The 18,286-nt window shown below is 37.0% G+C and overlaps 1 protein-coding gene across 7 annotated transcripts in view; it reads right to left on the minus strand.

The window, feature by feature from the left end:
- The window catches only part of DST (dystonin), a 362,599-nt gene that overhangs the window by 31,194 nt on the left and 313,119 nt on the right, over positions 1-18,286 (minus strand). For all 7 annotated transcript variants that reach the window (XM_081828451.1, XM_081828446.1, XM_081828452.1 and 4 more), the window contains 12 exons: positions 17,542-17,773; positions 16,457-16,683; positions 14,850-14,972; positions 14,618-14,719; positions 12,487-12,588; positions 10,170-10,343; positions 9,670-9,825; positions 6,886-7,083; positions 6,159-6,287; positions 3,254-3,421; positions 2,035-2,190; positions 1,619-1,825 (listed from right to left, as the gene is read on the minus strand). In XM_081828451.1, coding sequence (XP_081684577.1) covers positions 1,619-1,825; positions 2,035-2,190; positions 3,254-3,421; positions 6,159-6,287; positions 6,886-7,083; positions 9,670-9,825; positions 10,170-10,343; positions 12,487-12,588; positions 14,618-14,719; positions 14,850-14,972; positions 16,457-16,683; positions 17,542-17,773 — 1,974 coding nt within the window. The remainder of the gene's footprint in view (positions 1-1,618; positions 1,826-2,034; positions 2,191-3,253; positions 3,422-6,158; positions 6,288-6,885; positions 7,084-9,669; positions 9,826-10,169; positions 10,344-12,486; positions 12,589-14,617; positions 14,720-14,849; positions 14,973-16,456; positions 16,684-17,541; positions 17,774-18,286) is intronic.

Here is an 18,286-nt window from a genome sequence, read left to right on the forward strand (position 1 = left end):
ATCACAAGGCTGGCAGGGCCCGATGAGATCACCTCACCGCAAACCTGTTCCCTGACACATCCTTCCCACAACTCCAATCAATTTAAATATGAAAATACAGAGGCCAGAAGAGGCATAGAAACTGCCAAAGTCAGAGAGCTACGATCCACATCCAAACCCAAACTAAGATGTTAGGATAATAAGAAAGAAAGAAAAGTCACAGTGTTCGGTAGTCTTGCTACAAATAATGTCGGCTATCACGGATGGAATTTTAATGATACAAATGCACAGATTCTAAGGCTGGTCCTGCTTTAAAAACTATTTTTAAGCCACATAAATAGAAGAAATGCTATGCTTTTGCACCAAAAGAAGCAGAAAAACCTTACAGATTAAATAAAATGAGAAAATTCTATTTTCTCCTTATAAAAGGAGGAAGACTTCTATAAATTAGATGTTCGTAACTCAAGTAATACCCACACTACAGAGGACACTGCTACCTTGGTGGGGGGAAGGATGTCAGGCTTATCATTAATACCGTCTTAAAAAACACAGTAAGAGACAGATTCTATTCCACAGGCTCACTGATAACACTGAACACATCATACATCCCACTCAAAAATAAATAATACAGCATGTAATCCTACAAGAAATCAATTTGTCATTTCTAAAGCTTTTAGCAAATTTATTCGGAGAGCTTTAAACACTGAAACATGTGACTCCCGTGACATCTTTTGTATCACCCAACTGAGCCTGGTTCCCCAAAAGAACAGAGTCCGATGCCAATTACAGGAAAATGCGACTAAATGGGGCAAAAAGAGTCATTAGAAAATTCAGCCTCAACATTACAGAGTTTCTAGCAAAATTCAAAGATACATGCCAACCAAGGCAGGCGCGTCTCCTCTTCCCTGGAGCACAGAGACATGGAATTTTACCTCTTCTCTGTGTTTAGTCTAGGAATGGAATATTAATAACAGGTGAAGAGAGGAAGGGGCATTCCTTGTGAGATTCTCGAGATTCTCTAGATTAAAAGAAAAAGGAAAAAAACAGCCCTAAAATGTTCAAACACTTAAATTAAAAGCAGCATGGAACTGCATCAAAATACGAGAGAAGAAATAAGAGCCTGTCAACAAGGGTACAGATTCAGAGAAGTGAGGAGCACACGGCAGCTCAGACACAGAATCAGCCCTTTCAGGAAGCTGCCTGGAGGGTCAAGTGTCCACCTCTCGGCCCTGAGAGTCTGTGGACAAAGTCTGGCTGAGGAGCTAAACACAAGGTAGCGATATAATACACTTACTCCGGGTATGAGAGTAGAGATTGCAAGGACAAAGGGAAAAACAAACAAACCTAATAACAAAAAATCCGAGCCTCTTTTTGGACCTTGTTGATAACGGTTAGTCTATGAAGCCAAGCTATAATCAGTCTTTTCAAGATTAGTCCCCAGGACCGGAAGGTGCTGCCAGGGCAAAGAGTGATGTCACCACTAAAAGTCAGGCCACAGTCAGGAAATAAACCCCTTGGCCTTGTGCCACAATTGTTACAACGAATACAGCCTGCCTAAAAGTACTTTAACAGCATGATGTATATTTCAACACGTAGAACTGACTGATCTCCAAGTTCAGAGGGTTTTATGAAGGTTTACCTGCTTGGCTCTCTTCCTTGCTTCATCCAAAGATCTTCCTCTTTCTACTAACCGTTGAACCACTTTTTCCCACCGACTCTGGACACTTATCAATAGATTCTTAATTAGGACAACATCTTGTTTCTGACTGAAATATTTCAGGTGGGTTCCGGTTTTGTCCAGCTCTATTATCTGCTCACGGTGAGAATTTACTTCATTGGCAAAGACCTTTCCCAAAGGGAAAAAAAAAAAGGTAGAATTAGAAACAAATGAAAAACTGTTCTATCTTAAAAATGCTTTTGGGTGTCATAAGCTGAACCATTTTAAAGGACAAAATAAAGTTTTCAAACTACCAAATTCATGCTTCTGACATTAAAACAGTCTGTTGTCTAAAAAGGTCTGAAATGAGAATGCTATCCATCTGAGTTACAACATACCTTGTGTTCATCGATTTGAAACAAGACTGTGTCTAAGATAAGACTTGGCCGAGAAGCTACATTTAGGGTCTGTTCAGCCTGGGTTAGCCAGTTGATGAAGTCTTGGAGAGAATTGTGGAACTCCATTGCCAAGTTGAGGGCCTCTTCCAGTTTAGTCTGCGAAGACAGATTATTTAGTATTTGATGATATTTAATTCCCCTCCTCTCCCCCCGCCCCAGTTTAACCACTCTCTGGCAGATTTCTTTCCCATCCACACTTTATTTATACCTAATCTGTATTTCTGTATTACCTAAACAGTTTATGAATGTAGTGGGCTTTCACTAAAATACTGGCAAACCAAATTCCTTTAAGTATAGTGAGAAGATTTCACTGCAGCTAAAAAATCTAATATAAACTAAAATTGTGATTCAGCGGCAATTAACTACAGAACACAATTACTAAACAGAATCTGTAGAAAGAAAACTTGACATTCACATGATTAATGCTGGGGGTCAAAATACTATGAAACATATACACATTGTGCTCTGTCACTGAGGGCACACAACCTAGTAGTATTCCTAGCCTATCATTTTTCTTGTAGCATTAAACAGTGATAATTTTAATCCCTTTTCATGGACTTCTGTTATGGAAGTGCTGATTATATATATATACAATCATCTCACTCTCTTGACCTCCCTCTTTCTCTCCCCACTACATACATAAATAAGTGTGATTAGAATTATTTAACAATCCAGGGGCGCCTGGGTGGCTCAGTCATTAAGCGTCTGCCTTCGGCTCAGGTCATGATCCCAGCGTCCTGGGATCGAGCCCCGCATCGGGCTCCCTGCTCCGCGGGAAGCCTGCTTCTCCCTCTCCCACTCCCCCTACTTGTGTTCCCTCTCTCGCTGTGTCTCTCTCTGTCAAATAAATAAATAAAATCTTTAAAAAAAAAAAAAGAATTATTTAACAATCCAGAATTAGAGTGGTTCACAAATTTAAAAATATACCTAGTAACACCTGACCTGTGATCTGTTTGAATAGACTGCTTTAACTCTGTTCTCCTGTGTTAAAAGAGAATACTGTTTTCAACTGACCCCACGAAACCTCCATATATATACGAAGAAAATTTAAACACGGATCGTTAAAAGTTCCACTGATAATTCTACTCAGAGATAAAGTAAATCCCATGAAATAAAACAACTAAAACATTCATTCTATGACATTAATTAAAGCACATACTTTCCTTTCATTGAGTTTGGTTTCCACCGATTCCCATTTTTCTTTCAAGTTACTTAAGTCTTGGTCAATTGTCTCTGCAGATTTGGGGCATCTTGCAAGCATCTGCTGGCCTTTCTGCATCAGACTTTTATATGTTTCTTCTTTAACATCAAAGGCAGCACAGATTTCCTAAATTGATATATCCCAAGTTATATCATTTTTAAGAGAATACAATCTAAGAGTTCCTTTTCCAGGTCATCAATCTTAAGCCCCTTATCATATATTCACCTCTATCCAACACAGAGAATAACCCTGACACATTCAAATTTTTCACTATATTGAAACAACACCTAAACCTATGGACATACCCTGTCTGCTAGAAATCTCAGAAATGGTGCTATCATTACCAGTCCATTCCAGCATGCTAAAGTTTGTGAAGTAATGTTTTAAATGTTTTCAAGAAGGGTTTCACTGCACTGTAACCAATCAGGTCTGTGACCGTGAGCAAGTAATTTAACCTCTCTGGGCCTCAGTCTCCTCCTCTGTAAAATGGATTTTCTAAGTCTCTCCTCAGACTATGATATAATGGCTGTAATAATTTTTGGTATAATTTAAATCTGTGTTCAGAAGACAAACAATGAATAGAAAATAAAGACCCAATACAGTAAGAGATTTGAAGCTGATTATTTAGACTTTGGAATCACAAAAGACAAACTTGTGGTACTATGAATGTTGCTCTCATTCATAGAATTTTTAAAGCTTTCAACTGGAATGTAGTGTGTTCCTTCTACAGAGAATATTAAAAAACTATGAAGGCAAATTCAGAATTTAATATCAAAACAAGAGTTACATTCATATAAAAATTAAGACCAGCTCTATTTCATTGGTTCAATTACAATATGGGTCAAATTATAGCTCCTATTGAAAAGTACATTCTATGTCTAACATTTTCAACATTTTCAACTAACATATCTCAATAATTTTTAAATTTGAGATATAATTCATAAAATTCACCATTTTAAAGTGTACAATTCAGTGTTTCTAGTGTATTCACAAAAATGTGCAGCCATTACTACCAATTCCAGAACATTTTTATACTCTCAAAAATTTGTGATTTCTTAAGCCCTAAAAAAAAAAAAAACTTTCTAAACATACTTATGATATCACCTATGATATCACTTTAATCCTAAAGCAAAACTTTTAAATACAGCTAAATCTCAGGAAACTGTAATATTCCAGGTTTTCTAGTTTCCTTCATTTCTAACACAACCAAATCAAAAGAGCATTACTAAAATGATATTAACAAGTAGCAATAACTGTTTAGAATTCCTTAAATCATGAAATTTACAACTATATTGGGTTAAGCAAACTCATTTTTAGTACCTCACCCAAACCAGATAAGTGGATATATAGAGCAATATTTTTCTAAAAGTAAAGTATTTCTAAGATAAGCTCTTTGCTTTCCACCTTTTTACTACATTTTTATAAATCAACATTTAAAAACTATTTGTTATTAGGGAATAATCCCAAGCATGTTTGTTTAAAAAGTCATTAAACTTCTACTTAACGGACACCATCCATGATAACTATGCAGGTAGTTCCAGGAAAGTAAGAAGTATCTGAAAGTCAGTTAGGTTTTATGCAAAAGGAAGACAAGCACTGCCAAGTTATTATTTAGTCAATTATTTTTTCAGTGAAACAAATGGGTCCCCTGTGGCACCAAAAAAATTACAGTAACAACAACAACAAAACCACGTACACAGTGATTTTCTAAAACAATGAATATACATTAAAGTTTTCTAGGAAATTCTATACTGGATTGATAAGAGTTTATTGTAACTGCTCATAGCAACTGTAAACTGAATAAGATGCTACCTCTGTTGTATTTCTTCACAACACCTACAAGGTGGTTACTTCCTCTCCAAAGCACCAAATTAAAAATTATTTACAACTAAGTGCTGTTTCAACAAGCTCCTACAACAACATTGGACATCTAACAAAGAAGACAGGCTTTAATGTGTAATGGATCATTTCTTTTTTCACCAATCCTTAAGTACTTGTACTTTCATTTCCCAAGATACTAATTATCAGCATTTCAATATTAAAAAATTTTTTCTGATGCAAAGTCACAAGTATAAAAAAGGACTAGTTTTCAAAATCTGAAACAGACTGCTTTCTCTTAGAACTTCTGAAGCTGAGTTATAATGTAAATGAATAGGAAATGTCAATAAATCGAAGCCTAAATTTAATTTGTCAGTCCACATTTCTGTGAAAGAAAGCCAGAGTCTCAAGTTCCATTATTTTTTCCTCCTTATCTTTAAGAGTTGACAGTGCCACAGAATCTGGGTGGGAACAGCCCAGAGGCACAAGGCCCCCAACTGGACAACTAACAGAAGCCTCCTCTCGTCCATAGCGGGTATGGGTGTGAAGCTGAAGATACGGCCCTATCACCAGTAAAACAAACAAACAAACAAGTAACTCGTGAACAGAACAAGAACGTATTTTCCAGCCTTCCAGGAAACTAGGTGGGAGTATCATCCTTACACCAATAACTTTAAAGTCAATTCTGATTACTTTAGGGACTTTTCTTTTCACTCAAGCAACAACAGTTTATAATTTACACTATGTTGTGTTACTATCCATATAAGCTCATCATTTTATGGGGAAAAGTTTGCTTCTAAAAAATGTCTAAGCTTCTAAAACCTTTTTTCATATACTGACGCACTAATCTTTGAAATAAAGAATAGGTTCTGACTTGAAAATTTTAATCAATAAATGGTTTTTCTAAGCACTTACACATTAAGATTTCTGCTATAAAACTGTATATCCTTTAAACCTTCTCCCACAATTTATTTATCACCAGGGCCCACGCAAAATGGTCAGTGTCTTAATCGGAGGCTAGAGCTGTAGGAAATAATATACTTACCATGTGGGCATTAAGCTGCTCCCTGGCTGTCTCTGGTAAACCTCCCAGAGGTTTGGATGCTAACAGATGACGCTCTGTGTCACTTAGCCATTGCTGCAAATCCTCAATCTCACCATGGAACCCTTTGGCCTGGAGTGATAGAGAGTTTTAAGTTCGGGCCATAAACACATTGTCACTTTCCAGCAGAAAACAAGGTTTAAACAATCCCAGCCTGCTAAGCCTCTCTGTGCATGCTTAAGAGCAGGCAGGTGCAGATGGATTTGCTGCCTTTCCTCATCCTGAGAGCTCTGGCAGGTAAGACTATTACACTAAGAACCAGAGGGCTGCCTTCTCATCTGCTCTGTTCTTTATCCCACTTATTTTTACTCCTCTCCTGAGGAATAAAAATCAAACAACAGTCTGCAAACCAATCAAAGAATTCCAGGCTATTTTTTTTTAAAGACTTATTTATTTTAGAGAGAGACAGAGAGAGAGAGAGAGAGAGAGAGAAAGAGAGAGCATGGGGGCCAAGGGAGGGGCAAAGGGAGAGAGAGAGAGAATCTCAAGCAGATTCCCCCCTGAATGCAGAGCCTGATACAGGGCTCCATCCCATGACCCTGAGATCATGACCTGAGCCAAAATCAAGAGTTGGATGCTTAACCGACTGAGCCACCCAGGCGCCCCAGAATTCCATGCTATTTTGGTCCTGCAGGCCAACGGAAGTTTGAGAATTTATCCTCTTATTCACCTGGCGCAAGGCACCATCCAGCTGCTGCTTCCTTTGTTCTGTTTTTTCCAAAACATTTTGCCAGCGTTGATTTAAAACCTCTAGCTTGTTCTGAAGGTTGCTTGCTTCTTCTCCTGCACTTGATTCAATTAGATCATTTCCGGCTTTATTAACGGCTTCCACTGTGGACTGATGAGCTAATACATCATTTTGAAGCACCTGAAAATATTAAGATAACACTATATTTACTAGCTCATAACATGTTAACATCGCTTTTAAGCAACTTTTATTTTCTGAGTATAAAACATTCTGAAGCAAAAACATCATAGGCATAGAATTTTAACACAAGAAAGTGTTAAAATGGTGAACTTCTTTTCCCTTAACTTTGCAGCTTTCCTGGATATACCTTTAGTCTACCAACAGTCCCTGAAATGATTACGTAAGAACATTTTGTTAGTTCTTTTGCATTGAATAACCTTGCAATTGAGGACATTAAATATCTGGAGATTATAATTAAAATGTTCTATACGTTTTCATTTGATTCAAACTCATTTTAATTTAACTTAATTTTCATGTCTTAAGTAAACAATTTTCAAAAAGGAGCGATCTTTAAAAAAGCATGTACTTTGATAGGTTAACAGTACTAATCACTTTCAGAGGTAAGAGTTAAATATTCTTGTGGCCAAAATATAAAGGTAAATCTATAAAATTCATTCTTCTAAATGGTCCAAGTCCTGCTACATAAGGCAGAGCCTAGGGGCCAGAGAAGAAAGGAGAGGGATGGAAAGATTCCCTCCCTTCCAGCAACTGGGCTGGTGAGTTTAAGCCCTTTCACTTCTGACCTTTAAGAAATGGAAGGAGAAGGGAGAAGTAGACCTTTCTAACTGCTGACAGATAAATAAACAGAACTAAAAGATCCCTACTCATGCCCTACCAAAATAAGTGCATCAGGGCGTGTCATGTCCCCGCCGCTACTGTATTCTATAAAATTCCTGTCACCAATATATGCTGCTTTTAAGGACAAATGCTAAGTTTATGAAAATGTAAACTCTATATCAACTCACACTATGGGAATAAACATCTTTTCATGCAGAGACAGTCTGACTAGTCATTACTGCTCTTACAAAAGTATAAGACAGACATTAAGTAATAAAAAAATATTAATGATACAAAATTAGTCCTAATTGCCTATCAGATATGGTTGGGCAATGACTATATATATATAGACTATATATGACCATATAGACTATACAGAGAGAAAACTTTTTTTAAAGATTTATTTATTTTAGAGAGAGAATGTGAGCAGGGAAGGGGCAGAGGCAGAGGGAAAAGCAGGCTCCCTGCTGAGCACAGAGCCCTAACACAGGGCTCTATCCCAGGACCCCGGGATCATGACCTGAGCCGAAACCAAGAGTTAACGCTTAAACGACTGAGCCACCCAGGTGGCCCAAGCAGGAGAGAAATTTAAATTAGAGTACAATTACTATAGGGAAAAGTATAAAAGAAGGAAAACTAAACCAAGAATACTAAAAAACTATTTATAATGATAGTAAAGTGCCAAAAGCCATTCATTCTAATATGATAATAAATATGTAAAACTATTAAACATTTACTATTTGATAATCAAGGAAAACTTATATATAAGGTCAGAATTTAGGACCTAACCTTAGATAAGATGCCTCTATTAATGTGAATCTTGAAGTTCTATGATAGACTGTTGACTGTCAGGATAAATTCTACTGAGCATAACCTTTTATTCTTTAAGCCTACTGACTTAAGAGACAGAGAATTTTCTTTTCATTTTTTTTCTCTGAAAAAAATGTATTTATCTCACTTTTCCTGGCCAAGTCAATGGCTTTGGTCATTTGCACAAAGATTCTAACAACTGGGTTTCAGGATTTATTTTTCTGGGCAAATGAATTTTATCGTAATAAGCTAGAGCTCAGCTCTCAACCCCTGTGAGGTCTGCTCCGGTGACCTAGGCTGGAGATCATCTAAAGCCCAGAAGATGCCTCCTGCTATCAGTCTGGGGCCCACTGTGGTCAGCTCCATGCTTTCCTGCTCCCTAAACCCTTCAGGCTGTGCAGAGATAGGAATTTTCTATTAAGAACTGTCAACCAAATGCCACAAAGACGACAACAATATAAAGTTGTTTTGCATGTACCTCAAGATTAAAATTTTTAATTTAAAGCTTTAAATCAAGTGCAAGACATATAAAAACCCTTGTAAACATAATAAATATTGTTAAAGACTGATTCAGAAAGAAAAGGACTAAAGACACAGGAAGCCAGTGGGAAGTAAGAGAGACACAGAGACTGCAGAGCAAACTCCCACACAGTGAGAGACATACCGGCAAATAGAAAAAATGTGCGACGTGCCACACGAGCAGCAGGTGGGACACTCGGATAAGAGTGACCAGAGGAAAAACACACACACTGCCTGCAGTGGAACATTTCGAGCCTTACAGGCTTTCCCCAACAACTTTTAAAACTAGGCTGTGTCAATCCAGTGACAGGGATAATCAGGGATTTAAACCAATGTTTGCCATGCAGCCTTAAAACTTTGCCAGAAGTTTCCCACCCTTGCTATTCTTGACAACTGCCTTGGACAATGGAGAAAAAATTTTGATTATAATCTTTTAAAAAGTGTGTTTTAAATAGTTTGACCATGAGTTACAAATGTCAAATGTGGAACTGTGCTGTAATCATAAACTTGAAAAATGCATCAAGAGGAAGCCTACCAGAAAACAATCTGATGGCACTCTAAATGCATAGAGAAACACGACACACAAGAACAGCTACATACATGATGCTTGGCAAGTTCAATTTCAATGGCCTTAGGGTCTCCTCCTACAGGTTTCTGCTCACTGAGCAGGCCCTCGGTGTGCGTCAGCCACGTCAGCAGCTCATCCAGGGCGTGCTGGAACTGGCCCAGGGCTAACAGAGCCCCCTCCAGCTTATGCTACAAAAAAAGTAGAGAGGAAGAAAATCCATATGAATTTGATATAATGAATGACATACACTTATAAAACTAACAAAGGCAAAAAAATCAATTGTTGCATGCTATATAACTCTGTAAGTATATCCGATGAAGACCAATCATCATATCCTACATTTTAAGCTTGAAATTCCTTGTGGTTAAAAATGGCATGTTTCAAGAAGCAGGAAGAATTCTAATAAAATAAGAATTTAGGGGCTTCAAAAGTTTATGTACCTAATCACCTAATTTTCTCTTTCAATAATGATTTTACCTTAATATATGAACTTGAACTTCTCTAACTTCTTAATGAAAGTGTCAGTGTTTACCTGTCTGTTGATAATTCTTTCATCCAGACTATCCCATATCAATTTCAGCTCCATTAACGGGTCTTGAACAGTGTGCTTGTCACTCTCTTCTGTTACTTTCTTCAGCAAAAGCTCTGCTTGATGGTTCAGTCTCTCCATTTCTATCTGCTGTTGGTAGGCCTCTGACTTAAATTGCTATTTTTTTTAAAAAAAGAGATACATAGGAAAAATTTGTTCTAAATCAGAACTTTAAACAAAAATTCTATGGATTCAATATTTATTCTAATTCGTACTTTTTATAGTCAGGAAGGTGAAGAGGAATAAAAATCTAACACAAAAGAGTTGTAAGTAAAAAAAGATGAGGGAAATCTTTTTTCTTTATTCGATGTTTTATGATGGAAAGATATATTTTTTTTAAGATTTTATTATTTGACAGAGAGAGAGACAGCTAGAGAGGGAACACAAGCAGGGGGAGTGAGAGAGGGAGAAGCAGGCTCCCTGCCAACCGGGGAGCCCGATGCGGGGCTCGATCCCAGGACCCCGGGATCACGACCTGAGCCGAAGGCAGGCACTTAACGAATGAGCCACCCAGGCGCCCCAGGAAAGATATTTCTATTTGTAATTTTGATAGTTCACACTTTTGCTCTCTACAGTAAAAAAAGGTAAGAAATTTCAAGTCTAGCCTTATTCCAATACCTATATATATTCAATATGTGAGCTTTGAAATTATAGAAAATAAAATAAAAAATACACTGACATATATGAAACTCCCCAAATATGTCTCTAAGAAATGCAGATTAACACTGCCTGCTCAAACACATACACACATCTTGTATCCACTGAACGTTTTATGTTTTCCATAGCTGTGCTGCGGTAATAGTTAGTTATTCCTATGCCTCACCCACTGCTTACTCAGAACAACATTACTTTTTTCTCCCAGCGCTCACTAAACATGTATTTAATAATCTCAGCTTTGCCAACCAACACAGGTTAGCAAATGGTTGCTTGTAGTAGGAAACTGTCCTTTCATAAAATATTTATTTTTAATCTGTAATAGTAAATTATTAAATAATAAGTCATTAATGACTAAACAGTCCCTTAATTTTTTTCAAACATAAAAATAATAATTAAAAAATACTAGCTAAGGTATCGTGAATACTTGCTTTGTTTTCACTAAACCTATAAAGAAAATAATTTTATTCTCAATTTATGCTAAGGACATAAAAGTGAGACCAGTTAGGTAACTGTTGCAAGGGTGTTTGGCTAAGTAAGTGGATGCACTGGGAGGTAATGTCAGACATTCTAATTTCAGAGAAAGCACTCTTAAGCAGCCTGCTGTATGGAAACTACTGAGATATATGTAAATATCCAAAACTGCACACCCGTGAATGTACATATTAAAGTGTATCATGTGTTTACTACATGACTACATAAAGTTAAAGAAAAAAAATCGCAGTGTAATGATGGTAACCATAATAATTTCTAAATGAAATACTCTAAATTGTACTTAGAGATGAAAAGGCTACCATTTTAAAGCCAGGTAATAATTGTATACAAAAATCTAGGAGAGTTCATCGAAAATGGTGTGATGTCTCTGTGCATGGAAACTTGAAATTAGGAAGGAAACAGCTGATCCCACTTGGATAAATCATCAGCAGCACAGAGGAATTCAAAGAGGAAACAGTCCAGCCATTTTCACAGCTGGAGATCAAGAACCACAAAAGCAAAAATTACAGAGGAAAGCAGATGAAAAACAAGAAACATTTTTACAAAACAAACATTTTGGGAAACACTATTATAATACGGATGTTTCTTTAGCCTGTTAGACTAAATGGATTACTCTGACCCACTGAAGAAAACAAAAATGTCGCTATATGTGTACTGAGGGCAAGGAAACACTACTGAATAATGAAGTTACGAAAATCCCTATAGTATGAGGTACATATGTATAAAACGCCCCCTCACACCCCACCAGTCCCTCCCCCTCCTCATTGCATTCCCAACAGGAGGATATTTGAAAGGCTATAAATCAAATCTAAAGAGTAGTTGCCTCTGGGTACATAACATTTTGAGTGGCTTTTAAAAAGCCACCTTTTTGCTTATTTGTATTTTCTGACTTTTCTATAATGAACAGGGACTGACTTAATAATAAGAAGACTGGTATTTTATATCATTTAATGAGCACTTATATGCTGCTCATTATGTACAAGCACCATATTAAACCAGTTTTACAATCAAAATGTTAATACTTCAATTATGTAAAATAAATTTGCGTAAAGAATCCCCTGTATAAAGAACGTAAAATGCAGTCTTTGAAATTAATGAAGGCCACGCATACCTTTAGCTCTTCAATCTGCTGCTTGACAGTTTCAAGATCTGTTCCAATTGGTGACATTGAAGCTAATTTACCACCCGCAATATCTACCCAGTCAAATATGGCCTGAAAAACACATTAGTCCACGAGCTATTAGTACATCTGAAACTGCTATAACATCCCAAGGGTTACAGAAAAGTACAATCATAAATCTATACAGGTATTAAGGAATGAGCCTATTTTACAAATTAAGATGGTTCACCTAAATAAAAGCAACAATATGCTGAAAAAATTGTCCCAAATATGCAATAGATGTAACCTCCAATTCTGTGTCCGTGTTTGCAAAGGAAATTTTTTTCTGAGTAGAATCTTAGAATACTAAGAACTTTCAAAAAATGTGCACTTGAAAAAAAGTTTTAAAATTCCGACACATGAAACAGAATTCTCCATGCTTTCTTATGTCTAAGAGGCAGATTATGTAAATTCATTGAAAGAAAAAGATTCAAATCCATCTGCTTATTCAAATAAGCAAGAAGTTTATTGTTTAGCACTTGAGCAAAATATTTGGCCCAACTAAAGCCTTACATATTATTTAGATTAGCATTAAAATCCTGCACCTACAAAGATTAATATTATGACCATTATTCTGAATTACAACACAGACTACAGAATCTCTTTTTCCTGTTCTTGTTAGGTAATACAAACATTTTAAGAAAGGCACGACTCACATTTCTTTCAGATACTGAATACACAAAATTATAATGGACTTTAATGAAGTTGCCAGACCATATAGGAGGAGGAAGAATCTTGGAAACTACCTGGTATTTTTAGTTATCATTAATAAACCCAAGAATTTAAGCAGCAACCCAGGAAATAAAATTCATTTTACTTTACAATCAAACCCTGAAACGTCTAGAGCTTCTGGACCTTTAACATCTAGTTCTAGCTAGCCCCAGCTATTTACCAAATCAAGTGGCCCTTCATTCCCACAGGTGAGGCTACTAACCTCTAGCGGGCCATGTTTTTCTCGCAGGCGTAAGGAGAGAGTGTGGGTCCTGGCGCCCAGCCAGTGACCTTGATGGCTAATGGCTCCTGAGGTCAAAAGGCTGCAAATGGTGGCAGCGCCACCTCTAGCCATGGAGAGGGCACAACTCAGTCATTTACCAACAGTACGAGAAAATTATGACCTGGTCTCACAAACTGAGGGCTGGAGCCTGATTAGTTACTGGCCATTGAAACCTAACCAATAAATTATCTCTCTGGTTAAAAAGTGGGGGAAGGAGGAAAGTTATATAAGATCTTATTTGTAGTGAATTTTTTCATATATTTCCAAAGTTCAAAACACTTTCAGCTGGCATAAAGCCTGGCTTGTGATATTTATTTTTACAAATATAGAAAAGGAATGGAATAAAAAGGAAAAGATGTTCTCATCGGAGCTTTAAAAATAATATTCACTTGCTGTTATGGAAATACTCAGGAGGGCTTTTTCCATATGGTAGGAGGAATGACAGAGTCAACGTTGGCCAGACTGTTAGGAGGAAATGGAATAAGGCTGAAGAAGGTAGGGAGAGAAATGTCCCTGAGTTGGCCTCATCTGACAAGACGATTTTTTATTTAAAAAAAGAAACTTATAAAATGGTTAATAAACGGAATGAGAACCCTTAAGGGCTGTGAAAAACAACAATGAAAAGGAATTATGTATATGGAAAGTAAGAAAAACATTTTACATTTTACACAACAGATTATGACCTAATAAAACAGAAATCTATTTTAGTTCACAGGGAACACTGGCTTCAAATCAAATTTCTTTACTTCTGACTTTAAACTTCGTGATATTTTTAGATAGTGTTTACTCCTTTCATCTTACTCCACTCAACTTTAGAACAGAACTCCGATTCGGTTCCATCTCGCTGTCTGGTTAAACATTAAAATTTTTCTTTTCAAAGTAAATTTCACCATGTGTATACAAATGTACTTAGATGTCTCTATAGGTCTACACGGATCTCAAGAAATACCTTCTAGAAGGCAAAACACGAACCAAAGTAGGCGAGGCAGTTGCTCGCACGCTCACAGCCCTTGGGGCGGTGCCCATGTGAGCATCTGCAGCCCTCAGTCACATGCTTCCTCCCCCAGCAGCCCCGCCGTGACCCCCTACCTGCAGTCCGTCCTGGTACTGGACGGCAGCCTGCATCGCCTCCTCCAGTTTGTCCACCCGGTCTTTCCAAGCCTTATTTAGAGAATCCCAGGCTGAATTTAACTACAACATAAATATTAGAACTCTTTTAGTGTCATGTCTTAAGTTTTCAACTACTAGCAAATATGCTTTAGTTAAACAAGATCTCTTTAAAAATGCATTCTAGTGAGAGAAGGAAATAGGCCAGCGGTACCTCGTCTATGCTCTTCTTGACAATGGGTTTATCGGGTTCCCCACACGCAGCAATGAGTTCAGAACCCAGGTTAATAACTATATCCAGCTCTTCCTGTAGTCCATCTATTTCTTCCTTGATGGCCTACAATAAGAAATAAGCCTTAGAGTTCTAAGCAAAAACACACTGGAACTAAAAAGATGCACACGAAGACATTAATTAGAGTTATTTCTAGGAGGTGGGATTAAGATCAATTTTCTTCTTCTTTCTCTTTTCCAAGCTTCTGCAATAAGTTTTTTCAGTAAGAAGAAATATTTTAAAGAAAAAAACAGCACCCTTTGTAACAGACATCAAATGTTTATTATGAAAACAATATTTAAAGAATTAATTCTATATAACAAATACCAGAACAAGCTCCTTTAAATATTAATAACAATGAAAAGTGTAGAAATATATTTTTTGTTCCAAACAGAACAGTTTGGCAATATTCATTTAAAATACAGGTTAAGTGGTCTAAAAAAAAAAAATCTAAAAAAACCCTACCCGCTCCCCACACAACAAAACCAGATACAGAGAACAGATTGGTGGTTGCTGGAGTCAGGGGATGGGGTAAGGAGAAATGGGCGAAGGGGGTGAAAAGGTGAAAAGGTACAAAGTTCCAGTTATTAAGAAAGAAGTCATGAGAATATAATGTACAGCATGGTGACTGTAGTTAATACTACTATATTGTATATTTGAAAGTTGCAAAGAATAGAGCATAAAGAATAAAATAACAACAAAATAGATGTAAGTAAAATATGAGTTTGAAAACTTCATACAAATTAGCATACTTGTTAGTAGATTTAGGATAATCTAGCTCTGGATTAAATTTTATGTCATTTCCCTAGGACTTGTAAACTACAAAAAAAAAAAAAAAGGAGAAAAATGCAGTGTTCTACTTTTACTTTTATCTTCTTGGTTAAATATATTCATTCACTCGAGAAACACTTCATAAACTTAAACCAAGCCCTAAACTAGGCATTGGGGGTACAAATAAAATAGATAGGGCCATTCCACTCAAGGAAACTAATGTGCAAAGATACAGAGACTAGAAAGAGCACACCGCAGTGGGCTGAGGGAGCCACTTTCTAATAAAGCAGCAGCAGGACAAAACGGCTTTGGAGACACAGGCTGGCCTATGCTAGGATGTGAGAGCCCAGTCCACTGTTGGAAGGAGTTTGGACTCGATACAGTAAGCAGTGGATGCCTCCGAGGGGTTTGAAGCAGCGATACAGTGAGATCAGATTTGAAGAGAAGACTGATGGCAAGGTTGGAGGCCTGGGAAGGAAAGAGACTCTGCAGATAGGGCTACCACTCTGGATGACTTCAGAAGCCAAAAACGGAGCTAACAAGGCCCTGAAATAAGGCAGAAGCAGTGGGGATGCAGAGAAACTTTTAAAATACGTACTAAATGAAATTTTGGGGTATAACCTATCTCCTACTACATCACCAGGCATTCCACTTTCAGAATGAAATATAAATTTTAACAGAGCAATTCTGAATATTTACCAAAGGAATCCAGGTTTCATTACACCACAACTTTTTTTTTTTTTTTTTTTTTTTAACTTTAAGGGAGATTTTCTGCTTACCTCTGCTGCTTCTTGCTGCTGTTTAACTACTGAGGGATCAATTCCAGGATCCTCTAGATCCCGGATGAAATCTTGTGTATCTTTAGTGGTTACTACCAATGACATGTGATCACACCAGAACTTTTCTGCTAATTCCATTACATCCAGTAGTTTGGCTTCCCTTTCTTCCACCAGTGTGTGTATATTCTCCCAAATGAAAACCATTTGGTCAAGCTTATCCTGAACAGCTATGACACAAAATAGTATCAAAAAGGCAATATGTTAGCGCCATTTAAGCAACAAAGCCAAATGTTTCAGTTCACATAGCAACAGTGATTCAATCTGCTAAGTATCTAAAACTGGATCTAATTTTGGTTGACCCCAGTCTACTGGGTATCACAAGGCCCAACACAGCATATTCCAAAGGCAAGACCTCAGGGCATCCTACTCTTCCTGAACCAAGGCTCTTTTTGGCAAAAGTAGACACTCAAAGGCAAGTAAGCTCAGAGTAGACCTAAGTTTCAAGTTTACCAAGGCTGACCTTAATTCCAAAGAAAATGACATAACCACATAAGCTCTCCAAATCAAGAATAACAATGTCTGTTCAGTTCTAGGAATTTAACAATGTAGGATACGTATTTTGGGCTTGTTTCTTATCATAAACTTCCACTAATCTATGTGTGTGCTTTTCCTTTGGACCGCCCAGCTCCTATCTTTAAGATGGCTGGCTAAGGTCGTGGTTGCCATTTCTGTGGCTATGGGAACACCCATTCTGGGGTACCCATTATGTAAAGTAGTGTATGATTAGTAATAAGGAAAAAAACCCCTAGGTTTGGTGTTTTTAGAGTCATCTTTCAAACATCTGGTTTAAAAGTCCCAGAGAACACATGGCTTTTGCATAATGTCACGTTGTATATGTAACTGATTCCACAAACACAGGAAAATATTAATGAGGGATTTATGTACATAGCCCTTCAACCCCACTGGTAATACCTTTTCTAAAATCTGGCACTTTATTATGCAATTAGACTGTCAGTAAACGGCATGAACATTTAGAATTATTTTAAAAGTAAAGCTCTATTGTTTCCTTATTCTGAAATTATTACCTTTGGCAGATATGTCTTTGTCAGTGCCCTCAGATCTTGCGATCATTTCCTCTCCGCGCTTTTTAAGAGTTTCATACAATGGCTGTAGCTTCTCCATGTCTACTGACACGTTCTTATTCTCACTGATCTGCTCCTTAATCTTTTCCACCTCAGCTGAGATCGAAGGTGGCTGTCTCAAACGCTCCACGATGCGTTCCAGGCTCTCAAGGATCTGGTCTATCTTGTCATGGAACTAGAAGTAAATCAAAGGGATAATTTATGGGGAAAAGACCTGTGATATCAAAAGTGAAATTTAAATGAAAAAAAAAGAAACCATCTAATGTCTCAATCAAGAATTAAATCTTTGATCCTCTGTTAATATATCTACCCAATTGAGTGTATTTGTCAGAAACAGTATTGGTTAATATATAAATGGACTACCTGATACCAGCATCTTATCCGTTGCTTCATTTTATCATAATTCAAACGAATTTTAAGAATTAAGTCCAATAATCTGTGTGTTTTTTTTATCAAAACTGTTTTGTTTTTACTCATTACTTTGGTATCCTAAAAAGCTGTATTATTAAGTGTAAGACTCAAGAGCATTTTTGATGAGAATAAAGGTATTTCTTAAGTTATAAATTTCCTGAACTGAAAAATGTTAAAAATGAAACAAAAACAAAAGCCTCCCTGACATTGTAATAGAAGTCTGAATTTCATTCATGGTCAAACACATAATCAGATTCACGAAAGCATTTTAAAGTTT

Source organism: Leptonychotes weddellii, chromosome 8 (genome assembly GCF_054177405.1).
Source record: "Leptonychotes weddellii isolate Sample4059 chromosome 8, ASM5417740v2, whole genome shotgun sequence".
Classification (NCBI taxonomy): Eukaryota; Metazoa; Chordata; class Mammalia; order Carnivora; family Phocidae; genus Leptonychotes; species Leptonychotes weddellii.